Source organism: Numenius arquata, chromosome 21 (genome assembly GCF_964106895.1).
Source record: "Numenius arquata chromosome 21, bNumArq3.hap1.1, whole genome shotgun sequence".
In the NCBI taxonomy this organism is placed as follows: domain Eukaryota; kingdom Metazoa; phylum Chordata; class Aves; order Charadriiformes; family Scolopacidae; genus Numenius; species Numenius arquata.
Window position 1 is genome coordinate 8429506 of NC_133596.1, and position 12117 is coordinate 8441622.

General features: G+C 42.1%; 1 protein-coding gene across 2 annotated transcripts; it reads right to left on the reverse strand.

Annotated features, from left to right (window-relative positions):
- Window positions 1-422: 422 nt before the first annotated feature.
- On the reverse strand, window positions 423-10972 carry RRAGC (Ras related GTP binding C). 2 transcript variants are annotated; one of them, XM_074162082.1, is made up of 7 exons: window positions 10717-10972; window positions 6193-6296; window positions 5284-5483; window positions 4279-4393; window positions 2606-2748; window positions 1105-1253; window positions 423-574 (listed from the first exon to the last, which is right to left on the reverse strand). In XM_074162082.1, exons 1-7 carry the CDS (start codon window positions 10970-10972, stop codon window positions 423-425), a joined length of 1119 nt encoding a protein of 372 aa, XP_074018183.1. The 2 variants fall into 2 exon arrangements, with proteins under 2 accessions (XP_074018183.1, XP_074018182.1); XM_074162081.1 differs by having other exon boundaries at window positions 6193-6396; window positions 10715-10972.
- Window positions 10973-12117: the final 1145 nt, after the last annotated feature.

Below are 12117 nucleotides of genomic sequence, written 5' to 3' on the forward strand. Positions count from 1 at the left end.
TTCTTTTTTTTTGTAACAAAAGGGTAAACTTAAGCAAAAGTGGAAATTCTGCAGATTAATTTAAAAAAAAAAAAAAAAAAACAAACGTTGAGCAAGTGACTATTCAGTGTTTCACGCAAAAGTCTACTCAATCATTTGTAAGTTTTGACCGGGCAATCCGTCAGAGACAGACTGTTAAAATAGGACTCCAAACTGAAAAACCACTGCATTTGCAATTAAGCTGGTTTCAAACCGGCATTTCTAAGTCCACTGGCCTCAAAAGTGTTTTTACAGTAGTTTCAGGTGTCCCAACGTGAGTTACAAGCTGCTATTCCACAGTTAGCGCCACTCTTCTCCTTCAGGCTTTCAGACTACTCTTCTCTTGTTCCACAAAACTTTGGAGTGAAGAGCTGACAAGTCTATCCAATGTCTTTAGTTTTCCTCTAGACTGCACTCCTAGGTGTGCCATTGTGAGTCACTGCTTTCATATTGGAGGCGCTTGATTGATGGTTGCAGATTCTGTGGGAAGCAACACCTACTTCAAAGACTTCATGAATGGCTTTGCGGAAGCAATGAAAATTGTAGTCTATCAGACCTGTCAAAGGGGGAAGGGAGAGGAAAAACCATGCTCAGCTTGGCACATTTACGTAATCAACACAGCTTCAAAATAAATAGATTTCATTTAACCAACAGCTATTTTGCTTCTTATTTTAGTATGAATTTGGATTCAGAAGATTTAACAAAGTTTTACTGATGCCAATATTTATTTAGATTACCTCAGTTTATATAAAAAAAATTTTAAAAGTACTTATTTGGAATGCAAGATGTATATTCATAATTAAACAGCAGGTTAGGGTCAGAAAAACTTTGAGATCAAATACTGTACAGCAATTAAAAGAACACACTTGGTTTTTATCTTTTTAAAACACCAAGGTAAGTACTGTCACCATTAAGTCAAATACTTAGAAATTAGGGCCTACACTGTCATTTCTAACCCATAACATATGCAATCCCTCCCAGAAAAAAAGTTACACAAAAATCAAGGTGACTTGTAAAGTCATATTAATATTTTATAGTTGATAAAAACCATTAGATAAAAGTCATTCAATGGGGGTAAGTCCTTACCTTTGCGCTCAAAACTCTCTTCTCTAAGAATGCAAACTAATGCCAAAAACTTTGTTACTTCCTTTAAGTACAGGACCGTTGTGTTATTGAGCTTGATAATTGCCATTGACTCTTTATCATAAGCACTTCCAGTGCCATCCTCCTTTAACCTAAGAAAGAACGAGTTAACCCAAGACATAATCTAGTAGGCACACATACGTAACTTCAAGAAAAATACCTGTTAAATGCAGTTTGAAGAATATTACTGAACAGTGAGCAAGTAAAGAACCTGCAATGCAGGTTTTAATACTGTTGTAAGAAAGACCATTATCACACCGTAAGTTTCTCAAGAAAGCTAGACCTAAACAGGGCAGAGGCCCTTCAACTAGATACTGTCTATCTTCAATGAGTAGTTAAGAGCAAGCTATCAGCATGCATTCTTTTGATATCAAACCTAGAGCTGTGGCTGTTTAGTCGATACTGCTTTCAGCTTACAGCTGAGCATTCTTAATGGAGGTAGTAAAATACATTAGTTATACGGTAGTTTAGCTTCAACCCCAAAGGGTCACTGTCTCACTGAGCTTATAATGCCACAGTAAGATATCAGGTGATCGGTTTGAAGATTCTAATGCAGGACTTCGATGTAGAAAGGTCAATGGAGTGACATCTTGGCAAAATTCCTTTTAGTAAATTAATACAAAGGCTGGGGCGGGCGGGGGGGTGGCAAGGTGCATGCAACAGGGAGCAGGGCAATTTTGGTCTCAAGCTAAACCAGCCTGCATTTACAAGAAAAGATTAGGATGCTGCTTTCTATTTGCAAGTTAATAGTGTTAGTTAAATTACTGTAGAAGCAAAAGATGTATCGCAAGCTACTTCCAAGCATTCACTCCTGAAAAAACCCCAAAACAGTTACACAACCCTGGGCTGACCGGTCAGGAGACAGACCATTAAACGTTGTGGTATTTCTTGGCAGCACTGTATTTTCCAGCCTACAACCACAGTTCTAAAATAAGTTACCACTTCTCCAGAACCACTTCAAAAATCCATTCTGAAGTATAATTCGGCCATAAATTGCGAGAACAAGCATTATATGCATCCCTCGGAGAAAGTCAGCAAGTGCCAAGTTGACCTCGGAAAAACTGTTCTGTTCAGACAGCGGCAAGTCTTAAAGCAACCTGACTGTAAGTTACACTCACAAACTATGGCATGATATCTACCCAAATTACTTGCACCCACCATGCCAAACAGGGCACAGTAATATTCATATTTTACATGGAACACTTGACTTCTACAAATGTCAGATGGCGGTCTAAGGCCATGAGTGGAGGGAAACAAACTGCGTACAAATGCTCGGTCCAGCTGCCAAATCATTTGGCTTTATTCTAGTGACTTACAGAACCAATGTGCTCAACAGATCAATCAATGGCATCTTGCTGGATGACAAAGCCAGCACCGCTTGCACAGTTTGCAACCTATTCTACAACTTTTAAGGACTTTTTTCCTATAAGTATTCATCACTTACCCATATATACAGGAAACATCTATCACTACATCAATCATGTCACAGCACAACTCATATGACTGCATGTCCACAGGGGAACTGTCTGTTGCAATGTAGATTTTGCTGACTACATCGAAGAGAAAAGCTTTTTCAATGCCTGAATTCTTCAGAAAGAGAAAGAATTTGGATGAATTTTTAAAATAACTGCATTTTAAAAATCGCAAGTAGAATTCATACACTTTCACATTCTTAATAGCAGGAAATGGTTTAAACGTAACCAATTTAGAGGCTTAAGACAGAATCAAGACTTAGAGCATACACTTTATAAATACAATAACCTCATTGCCATACTACATATCAATATTAACCTTCTAGTTGACAAAACTAAAGCTGGGGACTTGGTTAGAATTCTGTTTATTATTTACCTGATTATAATTAAGGTTACATTTTACTATGCTTCCAGAACCCAAATTCAGTAGTTTTCCTCTTCTGTGGTTCTATTGACTCCAGAAGAGCCACACATTCACATCCACCTGATGGACCAGGCTCAGAGACAAGTTATTTCATGGCAGTATGCTGACACTTAAATTTTACGCTTGTAGTATCTTGGCAGTTCAGTTTCTGTGTAAGGCAGTTGCCGTGTAGTTAGAGCAAATAAAGTCAGCTTCTAAAGTTATGACTCCACAGAGAGTACCACATTCTGGCAGTTATGGGTATGGGGAAGGATGAAGCCAATTGTACCGTGCCATTTGTAACTGAGCACTTTGGCAAAGCGCACGTGCTCATACCAAGTTCAGAAGCCTAGCCTTCTGCTGTTAAACAAGTTACCACATGTAGACTGTGGATTTCTGGCAAAGCTTAATTTCTATTTATGCACCAGAAGCATTCCTTATCGCTTCTTCCTAGCTAGTCTGAATACCCAAGGCAGTGTCCAGAGGACATCCAGATGATCCTTTTGGTATCAGGAGCACATCCATACCCTCGTGGCACTGACCGGGGCGAGCCATTAACGTGCCCTTTATCCACTGGGCCAGATTATTAGAGACAGTCTTCTACCAACACAGGAAACGAGCATTATACAGTAGCGTGGGGTGACATGTCTGACCGGCACAGCTCCTCTCAGTCGCAACTGTTTTTTTTTTCCACGTTGTCCACATGCCTGCAACAGCCTCACAGGCATAACTTACATGAGACAAGGTATTTCAGCCTTGTCTATAGGGTGACTTTTTTATTTGATTTAAAGTATACAGCAGCAAATTCCTATGTCACAAATTCTTTAAGAAACACAAATACAAAAGAATAAGGGCAAAAGTCTCACGGGCCACATGAAATAGACACTTTAGTTCAAGGCCAAGTTTATATTACAAAAAAAGTCTCTTGCTAGTACAGCTACATTAAACTACTAAGTGCCTCAGCAGTCTAATCAGTGTATCGTGCTGGCAGAGAACTCCCATATCAACAGTTATAACCAAACTATGCTTTGTCAGTTTTTAGAGAAGCCCGCACAAAGCACACACCAGTACAATTTAGCTGTGGTAAAGAGCTTCTAATGCAGACAACTGGGCCAGCAGAGATCACCAACATGAGTGCCACCCAAGTCTCCCAAAGGCAGATCTAGCCAGTGTTCCTTAGCAGAAGGACTTGCTTTACCATTCCATGTATTTCGCTCAAAGTTCTGTTAGATTAACACTTACAGATATAAAGATATTTAGTAGATTTTCCAGCGTTGGCAGTTGCGGAATAAGCTTCTGTACCACTTTACTGAAGGCTTCAAATATTGAATGGTCATAGATACTGGTCAAATAAAAGCTGAGATAAGGAGGGAGGAAAAAAGAAGAAAAAAAACCCAAAGATTGAAGAGAATTTCAGAATTGCAATAGAAATGTTAAAACTATACTTTCTAACATTAAGAACAGATGATTTAGTTGGGATGCCTTTATCACAAATATACCTGGCCATTGTACCAAGAACCTAATTTCTGAGCGACTGCAGTAAACGTGAAACAGACTCCTCCCATCCCCAGGAGATGGGAGAACAAAGAGAAAAATCTGAACATGCTTTCACAACACACTTAGCCTACAGAATGCTTATCACAAAGGTGTTAAACGCTCAACTAGATTTCTTCAAGTCCCATTCCTGGCCTTCCACTGTATTCACACTAACACTGAGAGATACTGGCAATACTTAAAGGCTCCATGAGAATCAAAACAGTAATAAAAACAGAGAAAAGATAGCTCTTTTAAAAGGTGTTGGTAGAAAACACCTGGCTTAAAAGCAAGCCAAATATCAAGTAAGAGACTAAATTTTTAAAACCAAACACGCTGAAAAGTCAGCGCTAGCCAGGACTAGAAGGCAGGCAGCTTCCCCTCTCCCTCCCCTGCCCCCACTTCTCCAGGCCACATGCAAAAATTTGGCCTGTTATGCTAAATGAAAAGTATGCAAACGGACCTGGAATTATCAGCGAGTTTACGAAAAAATCTGTTGATTGGAATCTGATGCAGCAGCCTGCCTTATTCTAGTCAGCCTAACAGCTGAGGCTTGGCCATAAATTCAGCAGTGTATTTTATAACAAGAGTTCGCACAATATTAAGAAACGAACAAGACCTTGCTCCAGTCCATCCACTATTACATCTAAAAGCCGTTAGTCTGTATGCATATCAGCAACAGTAGAATTACATATGCCAGAATCTTTAACTCACCTAAGGTGAAGTTTTTCAAGCCCAGCATCCGCAAGGTCATCATTAGCCCTCTGATGAATATCCCTCTGAGTTTCTATTTTATGGTCATCTGATAAACCATCAACTTTATGAATAAAAACTTCAAAGTTCATTTCCGGGTTGACCTTGTAGGCTTTTGAAACTGTAATGTGGAGTCTTGTTAAAGCTTCCATGTAGTCATCCTGTAAATCAGTTTTGGCAGGAATGAATGACAAGGCTTTATCTCCAATAACTATTCCATTCTGCACAAGGACAAAATATTTCAGTGCAAGAACTTCACTTCTGTAACTAAACAGAAGTATGGGAGAATACCTTGGAGTGTCAGAAATCCAAGTAGCCTAGATTCTGTTATGTAAATTAAGTTGTATTAGCTATACAAGGCTCAACTATACAGAACTAGGCTTCAGAGCAACAAGAAGGTTACACTTCAGCTCCAGCAAAAGGCAGCAGCAATCTCCAAGATGGTCCTAATAACCAGGTAATCTTCCATGGTGCAGTTCATAAGTTCACTAGAAGCTACCAGATACCAAATAGTACCAGTACTTGAACCAGGTCAGAGTGTGCTGTTATTAAATGAACTCCATAGCAGCCAAGAGCAGAGGGAAGAGATAATTCAGACCACCCAGCACAGCAGGGTCTCACTGTTACAGTAGAAAAAGTAAGTTCAGAGTACTCGCCCCTTTCCACTCTCTCCATTGGGAGCGCGTGTTCCAGTCACTTCATAAAACTAAAAACCACACACCAGAAGTTAGATTCCCAACGCATCCTTTCATACATAATAGATGTTATACGAACTTATCTAAAAATAAAAATTATTAGCTTCTTGATAATTCCTTTCACACACAAAGCAAAAAGAAAACTTCCTTGTGACTCTTAGTGATTTGTATTTACCTGGGCATCAATAACATATATTAGAGCACCTGTTCCTCTGAAGATCATCTCATAATCAAATGTTGGATCAAAAAAGTCCATCTGTCCAGGAAAATCCCATATTTGGAAATTCACAAATGAACTGTTGGAAATATCATCTTTGTAGATCTTGTTGGTACTTTCCAAGAACAGAGTCTCATTGGGAGACATTTTGTGAAACACCACCTGTTAAAAGAATACAAATAATAGTCTCAACTTTATCTTACTAGAAGAGATTGGTAAAAATTTTTACTTGAATCTTACAAATAGGTTTGTCCATTCTAAAGTGTACTGTTTCCTTTCAGTAAATAGACAGCTTTCTGTATCAGCTAAGGAAATACCTACCCTCAACCAGAACTAAGCAACTGAATACAGTTCAACATTTTCACAAGTCTAAATAACACTACTGCCTAAAGACACAGACATTCCAGTTACTCCTCCTTCCTTGCAAGTCTAACACAATATTTTCAAATTCTGCTATATTAGCCAATTCAGATATGGTACAAAGCCAGCTTGTTAATTAAGCAACTGCAAGCTTTTAGGAACCATTTCTTTCCAGTCTTAGAAATTCCTAATGGAAACTTTGCTTTTAGTTTGGTATCAAGTGTTAGGATAGAATATTATCAGAATGTTCTAAATGACCATCGAAGTGTACATCATCTCAGTTTTAGACACCAGAATAGCTAGGTAGTTTGACGTCTATTAAAAACTAAATTATGTTTGTTGACCCTCTCCTTTCAAAAACCCTAAAGAAACGATGAAAGCTTTCAAGCTAGTTGGTAAACAGTTTAGCTACAGTGATGAAAAACATACTCATTGCTAGTACTCAAAAAGCCCCGCTAGGATTTTAGCCCTTCCTGGAACAAATAGAACACCTAACCCCACAGCAAAGCAGTCTGTAGCAAAAGCAGTCAGTTCCAGCAGCAAACATTGTGCTAAAGCAATTCCAACACGTATTACAGAACTTACTACAAACATAAGGCAGTTGAACACTAGGACCGCAAAATGAAAGATGTTTCTATATAGCACTTGGTAATTATTTTTTTTTTTCATGTTTCACAAAGTTACAGAAGTCATCCATTAAGGAGATATAGTGCAACAATCTCAGTCAGAAAAACTGCAAGAAAAACAACTCCACACCCAGCGTAGTTAATGGATCGTTTAGTGAGGTTCAAAGTAGTACGTCAGCCTAGAATTTTAAGACCGAGGGAAAAAACCCCACAGTTCCTCAAGGAAAAAGTTTGAGGAAGCCAGGATCTAAATGAGGTTTTAAACAGCAGGACGTTTGTATGGAAAAATAAGACCAGTTCTAGATACGCAGCAGCTGTATTGCAAGGACTAGAAATTCCTCGGTGTTTGCAGCAGTTTTAGAGCGTTCTGAAATCAACGTTCCTTCTTCAGAATTCATCATCTCCCACAGGGAGCAGGACAGAATTAGTGAATCCAGTCTAAAGCAGATAAGTCTCTGAGAAGCAATGCCATCACCCCCCTTTCCCCTGCTTCCCAAAGCAGTGCATTTCATCGGACTGGTGTTCCCCATCTGTTTCTTATACTAATAGGGGAACGAAACACAGCTTTGATCCAATTTCATTTCTGTCACCTAGCATCTATCCCTACTCTTACTCATTTTACACAGCTTCGATAAAGCAAATAATAACGCTGTGGAAGCACGCAGCTAACACTGATGCCAAGCAATTTTGACTAGGCATATACAGGCAGAGCAGACAGAGCTAATAAAATTCTAAGAATCTGCTGAGTTTCCTCACTATACGGCTCTTATCATTTCTAAGTGTTCCTTGTATACCTTCAACATCCAATGGTCTCATCGACTTCCTGGCAGACTTCCTGCTTTTACTTCACTCTCAGTTTGAGCACTCTTAGCAGTACACTCGTTCAGATTTTTTTCCTATCCCTCTGAATTTCCCATTCACATCTGACCTGTCACGATCTCTAAATTTTTGGGTTGTTTTTTTTTATTTACTTATTTTTTATTTCCTAATATGTCAACCTTTTCTCTACAATAACTTCTCTACAGCAGGACTTGGTTTTAGTTTTGAATTGCAGCAGGTAAACTGTACACCTGGGGCAGTATTTCTGAACCATCTTTGTGGTTTCGGGCTGCCCTTTTCTTGTTTGATTCGTTTGTTTTTTTCTAAGTCACAATCTCAATTTGTGAGTAGTTACCCTTCCTTGGATCCGCAACTTGAGTTTGTCCAATATGTTCATTCCCGCTGCCTTAAACTTTGAACGGACTCTTCAGGGAAGTACGTGGTTGTTTGGGGGTTTTTGTTGGTTTTTTGAAACAAATCAGAGAACGGCTATATTCAGAATTTCACTTCCAGATGAAATGTTGGCCTAATTCATACAAACAATAATTTCCCAGACCACAAAACAATAATCCTATACATCAAGTGACAAGCATGACTTCCAAAACATCCCTACTACAAGAGCTTACGATCAAATATTAACCTGCCACCTCAAGACACCTTATCAGGTACATTGTAGCAACACCTATAAACTGCAAGAATATCTAAGGCAGGAACTGCAAGTTGCTGAGAAAGTAACAAGGGAGAGTTTCCCCCCCCTTTTTTTTTTCCTTTGACACTTGGTCTGCAAACATGAACAACTGGTTTATATCCAAGAAATCTACATACTTTTCCTCAGAAAGGAAACAACAACCAGAGCCAGAACTTTTCCAAGAATCTTTACAGTGCAAGTAACTCAAAGGGAAGAACCCATCACGGGGAGTTTTCCCAAGCCACCACAAAGCGTGCCTCAGTGAAGTCTGTACAGCCAATGCAGGCAATTTGCCCTTCGTAAACAGCCAGTCTCCCCACTGCAGCACAGGATCATGTAAAAACAGGCTCCTCTACCTAAAAGTCCAAATACAGAATGGGTTTTCAAACTGTTTTTTTTTCCAGTCAGTTAATGCCTTTTTTTTTCTGGAAATAATATCCCACTATTTCTATTGCTCTGATGTCCATAGAGGAATTTACATGGGCAGATGGAAAGAAGTCCCTGAAAAGAGAGAGAAAAGGTTATCATATTGCAAGACCGTGTTGAGAACCTCATAATTGGAAGTGAGCAACTCTTCACAGGTAACCACGAAAAGCAACTTCCATAGGATTCCCTAACAGCAATAAGATGTACAACCACGTCATCATTTTCATGCTTTCTAGAACCTTTGCTTTAATTTTGTGGATTTCTTAAGCTGTGATAATGAATGAGATGGTCTCAGAAGTAGCAGCTGTCTTTTTTTCCCAGAGGAGATATTTGGGGGGAGTGGGATGACGAAGGAAGAGAGTAAGTACAGCGAAAGGAAGACAAGACAGACAAAGTTTTAAAAGAAATTCACTAGTTATTAGGAGCACTACTATACATCTTGCTATAAGATTTTCTAAGTATTAGAGCTTGCTACGGAAGGATGACAGACAGCTGCTTCTGACTCCCTATGCACCTAATTCATTTAACACCTTTAAAGAAAAATGGGTATAAATGAAAGGTTTACAGCAGCTCCAAACAAGCTGCTGCTTTAAGTTCTACCACACACACAAATTCCTTCCCCAATAATATATTTACGCTAATCTTATGAAGGCAGAGAAGCAAGTCTGGTTACCGTGACAAAAAAAACCACACACCTGACCAAACAAACAAAAAGACCCACATCCCCAAAAACTCCAGATCAGGTACTCTGACCTTTTTCCAGGTTCCTATTACCTAAGGACAGTACAGCAAGTCCACGTATGCAAATCATAATTCTGAAGGAAAATCTCTGAAGGATTCCACACTTGGATTTGAGAAAGTTTGAAGTCCCTAAGCCTAGAGCTTGAGAACCGTCACATTTCACTACTAATGCTTTCCCATAAAGATATCACCTGAAAACTTGGTAATAGGGACTGCAAACACAAAATTTGCACTGAACAACAGTCATTCTTAGTGCTACACTTCTCTTGAGCTACACAGCAAATTAGTCAGTTTTGTCTTTTTATTAAGAAACACTAGCAACTTTACGAAGCTACCAACAAACCTAAGGCACTGGAACCATTGTATTTCTTCCTCGACCAGCGACTCTCGTTTGCTCAGTCTAGCACACCAAAGGAAACCAGAGGCAGCCTTTCTGCTCGTACAAAAGCAGAAGTCTCTTTCAAAGGATCAAAAGGCAGAACAACTTCTTCCTACCGGGAGCACTAGCTAAACAGCATGCACCTGTGCCGCTCACGGTGCTCTCATGTCCCTAAGAAGACATAATAAATTTCACACCAGCGTCTTCACTTTTTATTTTTGAAGCGTTACAGTGAAGAACTACAGAGGCTACCACCTACGCCAGTCAGCTTCCCCCTCCGAGCCGGAGGACCGCGGTCCGCTCTGGGAAGGAACCGTCCTTAAGCAGGCACCTTCCTCTTGCTCCAACTTCGCTACACGCGCCCACGTTAAAGAGCAGAAACGGCCTGAGCAGCAACAGGGGAAGGAGCCCGGGGCCAGGGAGCCGCCGGCCGCCCCTCACCTTCTGGATGGAGGATTTGCCGCTGCGCCGCAGCCCCATGAGCAGGATCCGCGGCTTGGAGTCCGCCCCGCCCGCGCCGCCGCCAGGCCCGCCCGCGCCGCCGCCGGGCCCGCCGGGCCCTGGGCCTCCCTCCAGCTCCGCCTCCTCTTCCTCTTCCCCGTAGCCGAAGTCCTTGGGGAACGAGTCGGCAGCCCCGAAGCTGCCCCCCACCAAGGCCGGCTCCTCCGCCGCGCCCGCCCCGCCGAACTGCAGCGCCATGTCCGCCCGCCGCCCTCCGGCCAGCGCCCGCCCCGCGGCCTCCCCCTGCTCGCCCAACCCAACCCGGCTCCGGATTGGCTGGCGTCAGGCTCCGCGGCGCCAATTGGCTCAGGAAGGCAGCGAGGTAGGGTGGCTCCGGTCAGACGACCCGAGTCACCTGACGGCGCTGTCGCACGTGAGTGGGAGAGGCGGAGCCAGCAGCGGCCCAGGCGCGCGGCGCAAAAGCCGCCGTAAAGCGAGGGCGGGAGCGGCGCGTTACAGTCCTTAATTGACTGTCGGCGTCACTCGCGCAGCCAGGCAGGCAGGCGTCTCGACCGAAGCTTTAGCGAATACGTGTTATTTAATCACCGCCCTAACTGAGGGCTCGCAAGAGCAAACTGTGTCCAGAGGGGCGTGGAGGCAGCGCCGACACGCGTAAGCGCGCTGCAGCGAGCCCCGCTGGGCGCTCGCCCCCGGCCTCCGGCCCGCGCCGCTCCCGGGACCCCACAGCGTCATCCTCTCCCTGCTCCCACCGGCTGCGACCTAACGGCAGGTACGGGTTCTAACTAAAGGGAGCTCCCTTCTCTCCTTTGCTGCAGAGTGCAAAGAAATAGGGAATATTAGTGGTCGAGTTTAAATAAAAGCGGTGCGCTAACGTGGCCTAACACCAGGTGATCCGTTCTATAGAACACACTTAGCATTAGTGGCTGAAGTCACTGACACCGTAGGCCACAACCTGCAGCTTTCACCTAGGTAAGTTGAACTTGTTTTGAACTTACAGTTAATTACATATAGGAAGGCCCTGTGACTTGGAGATAAGGAAGCTACTATGGTCAGCAGAGTGTGCAACTCTATAAGAACGGTTAACGGCCTGCACAGAGACAGAAAGAATCCAGTGAGGAACAAGAGACCCCAGACCACAAATTACCATCGAACCAGGTGGTGCATGAGATTTGTAAGGGTATCATCACCCAGGAATTTCTTGGTTCTGTGTTCCTTTCCAAAGGCAGCTGTCCTTGTTGCTGTACCACTCAAGTAATTTTTTTCTTTTTTTCCTTTGGATTCTTGCCTGAGACACCCTCATGGGAAACCTAAAGTGAAGAAACACAGAGGGTGGGGTATTTTTTTATGTTTGGAGTTTTTCCTGGACTATTTTCTTCAGGGCG

Excerpts from the sequence above, each read along its gene's own strand:
- RRAGC (XM_074162081.1), bottom strand. The coding sequence starts at position 10,972 with ATGGCGCTGCAGTTCGGCGGGGCGGGCGCGGCGGAGGAGCCGGCCTTG. Across the intron at positions 4,394-5,283 it reads CTTGAAAAACTTCACCTTAG|CTTTTATTTGACCAGTATCT; the intron begins GTGAGTTAAAGA and ends TCCTTATCTCAG. Across the intron at positions 1,254-2,605 it reads GATGTTTCCTGTATATATGG|GTTAAAGGAGGATGGCACTG; the intron begins GTAAGTGATGAA and ends GTTCTTTCTTAG.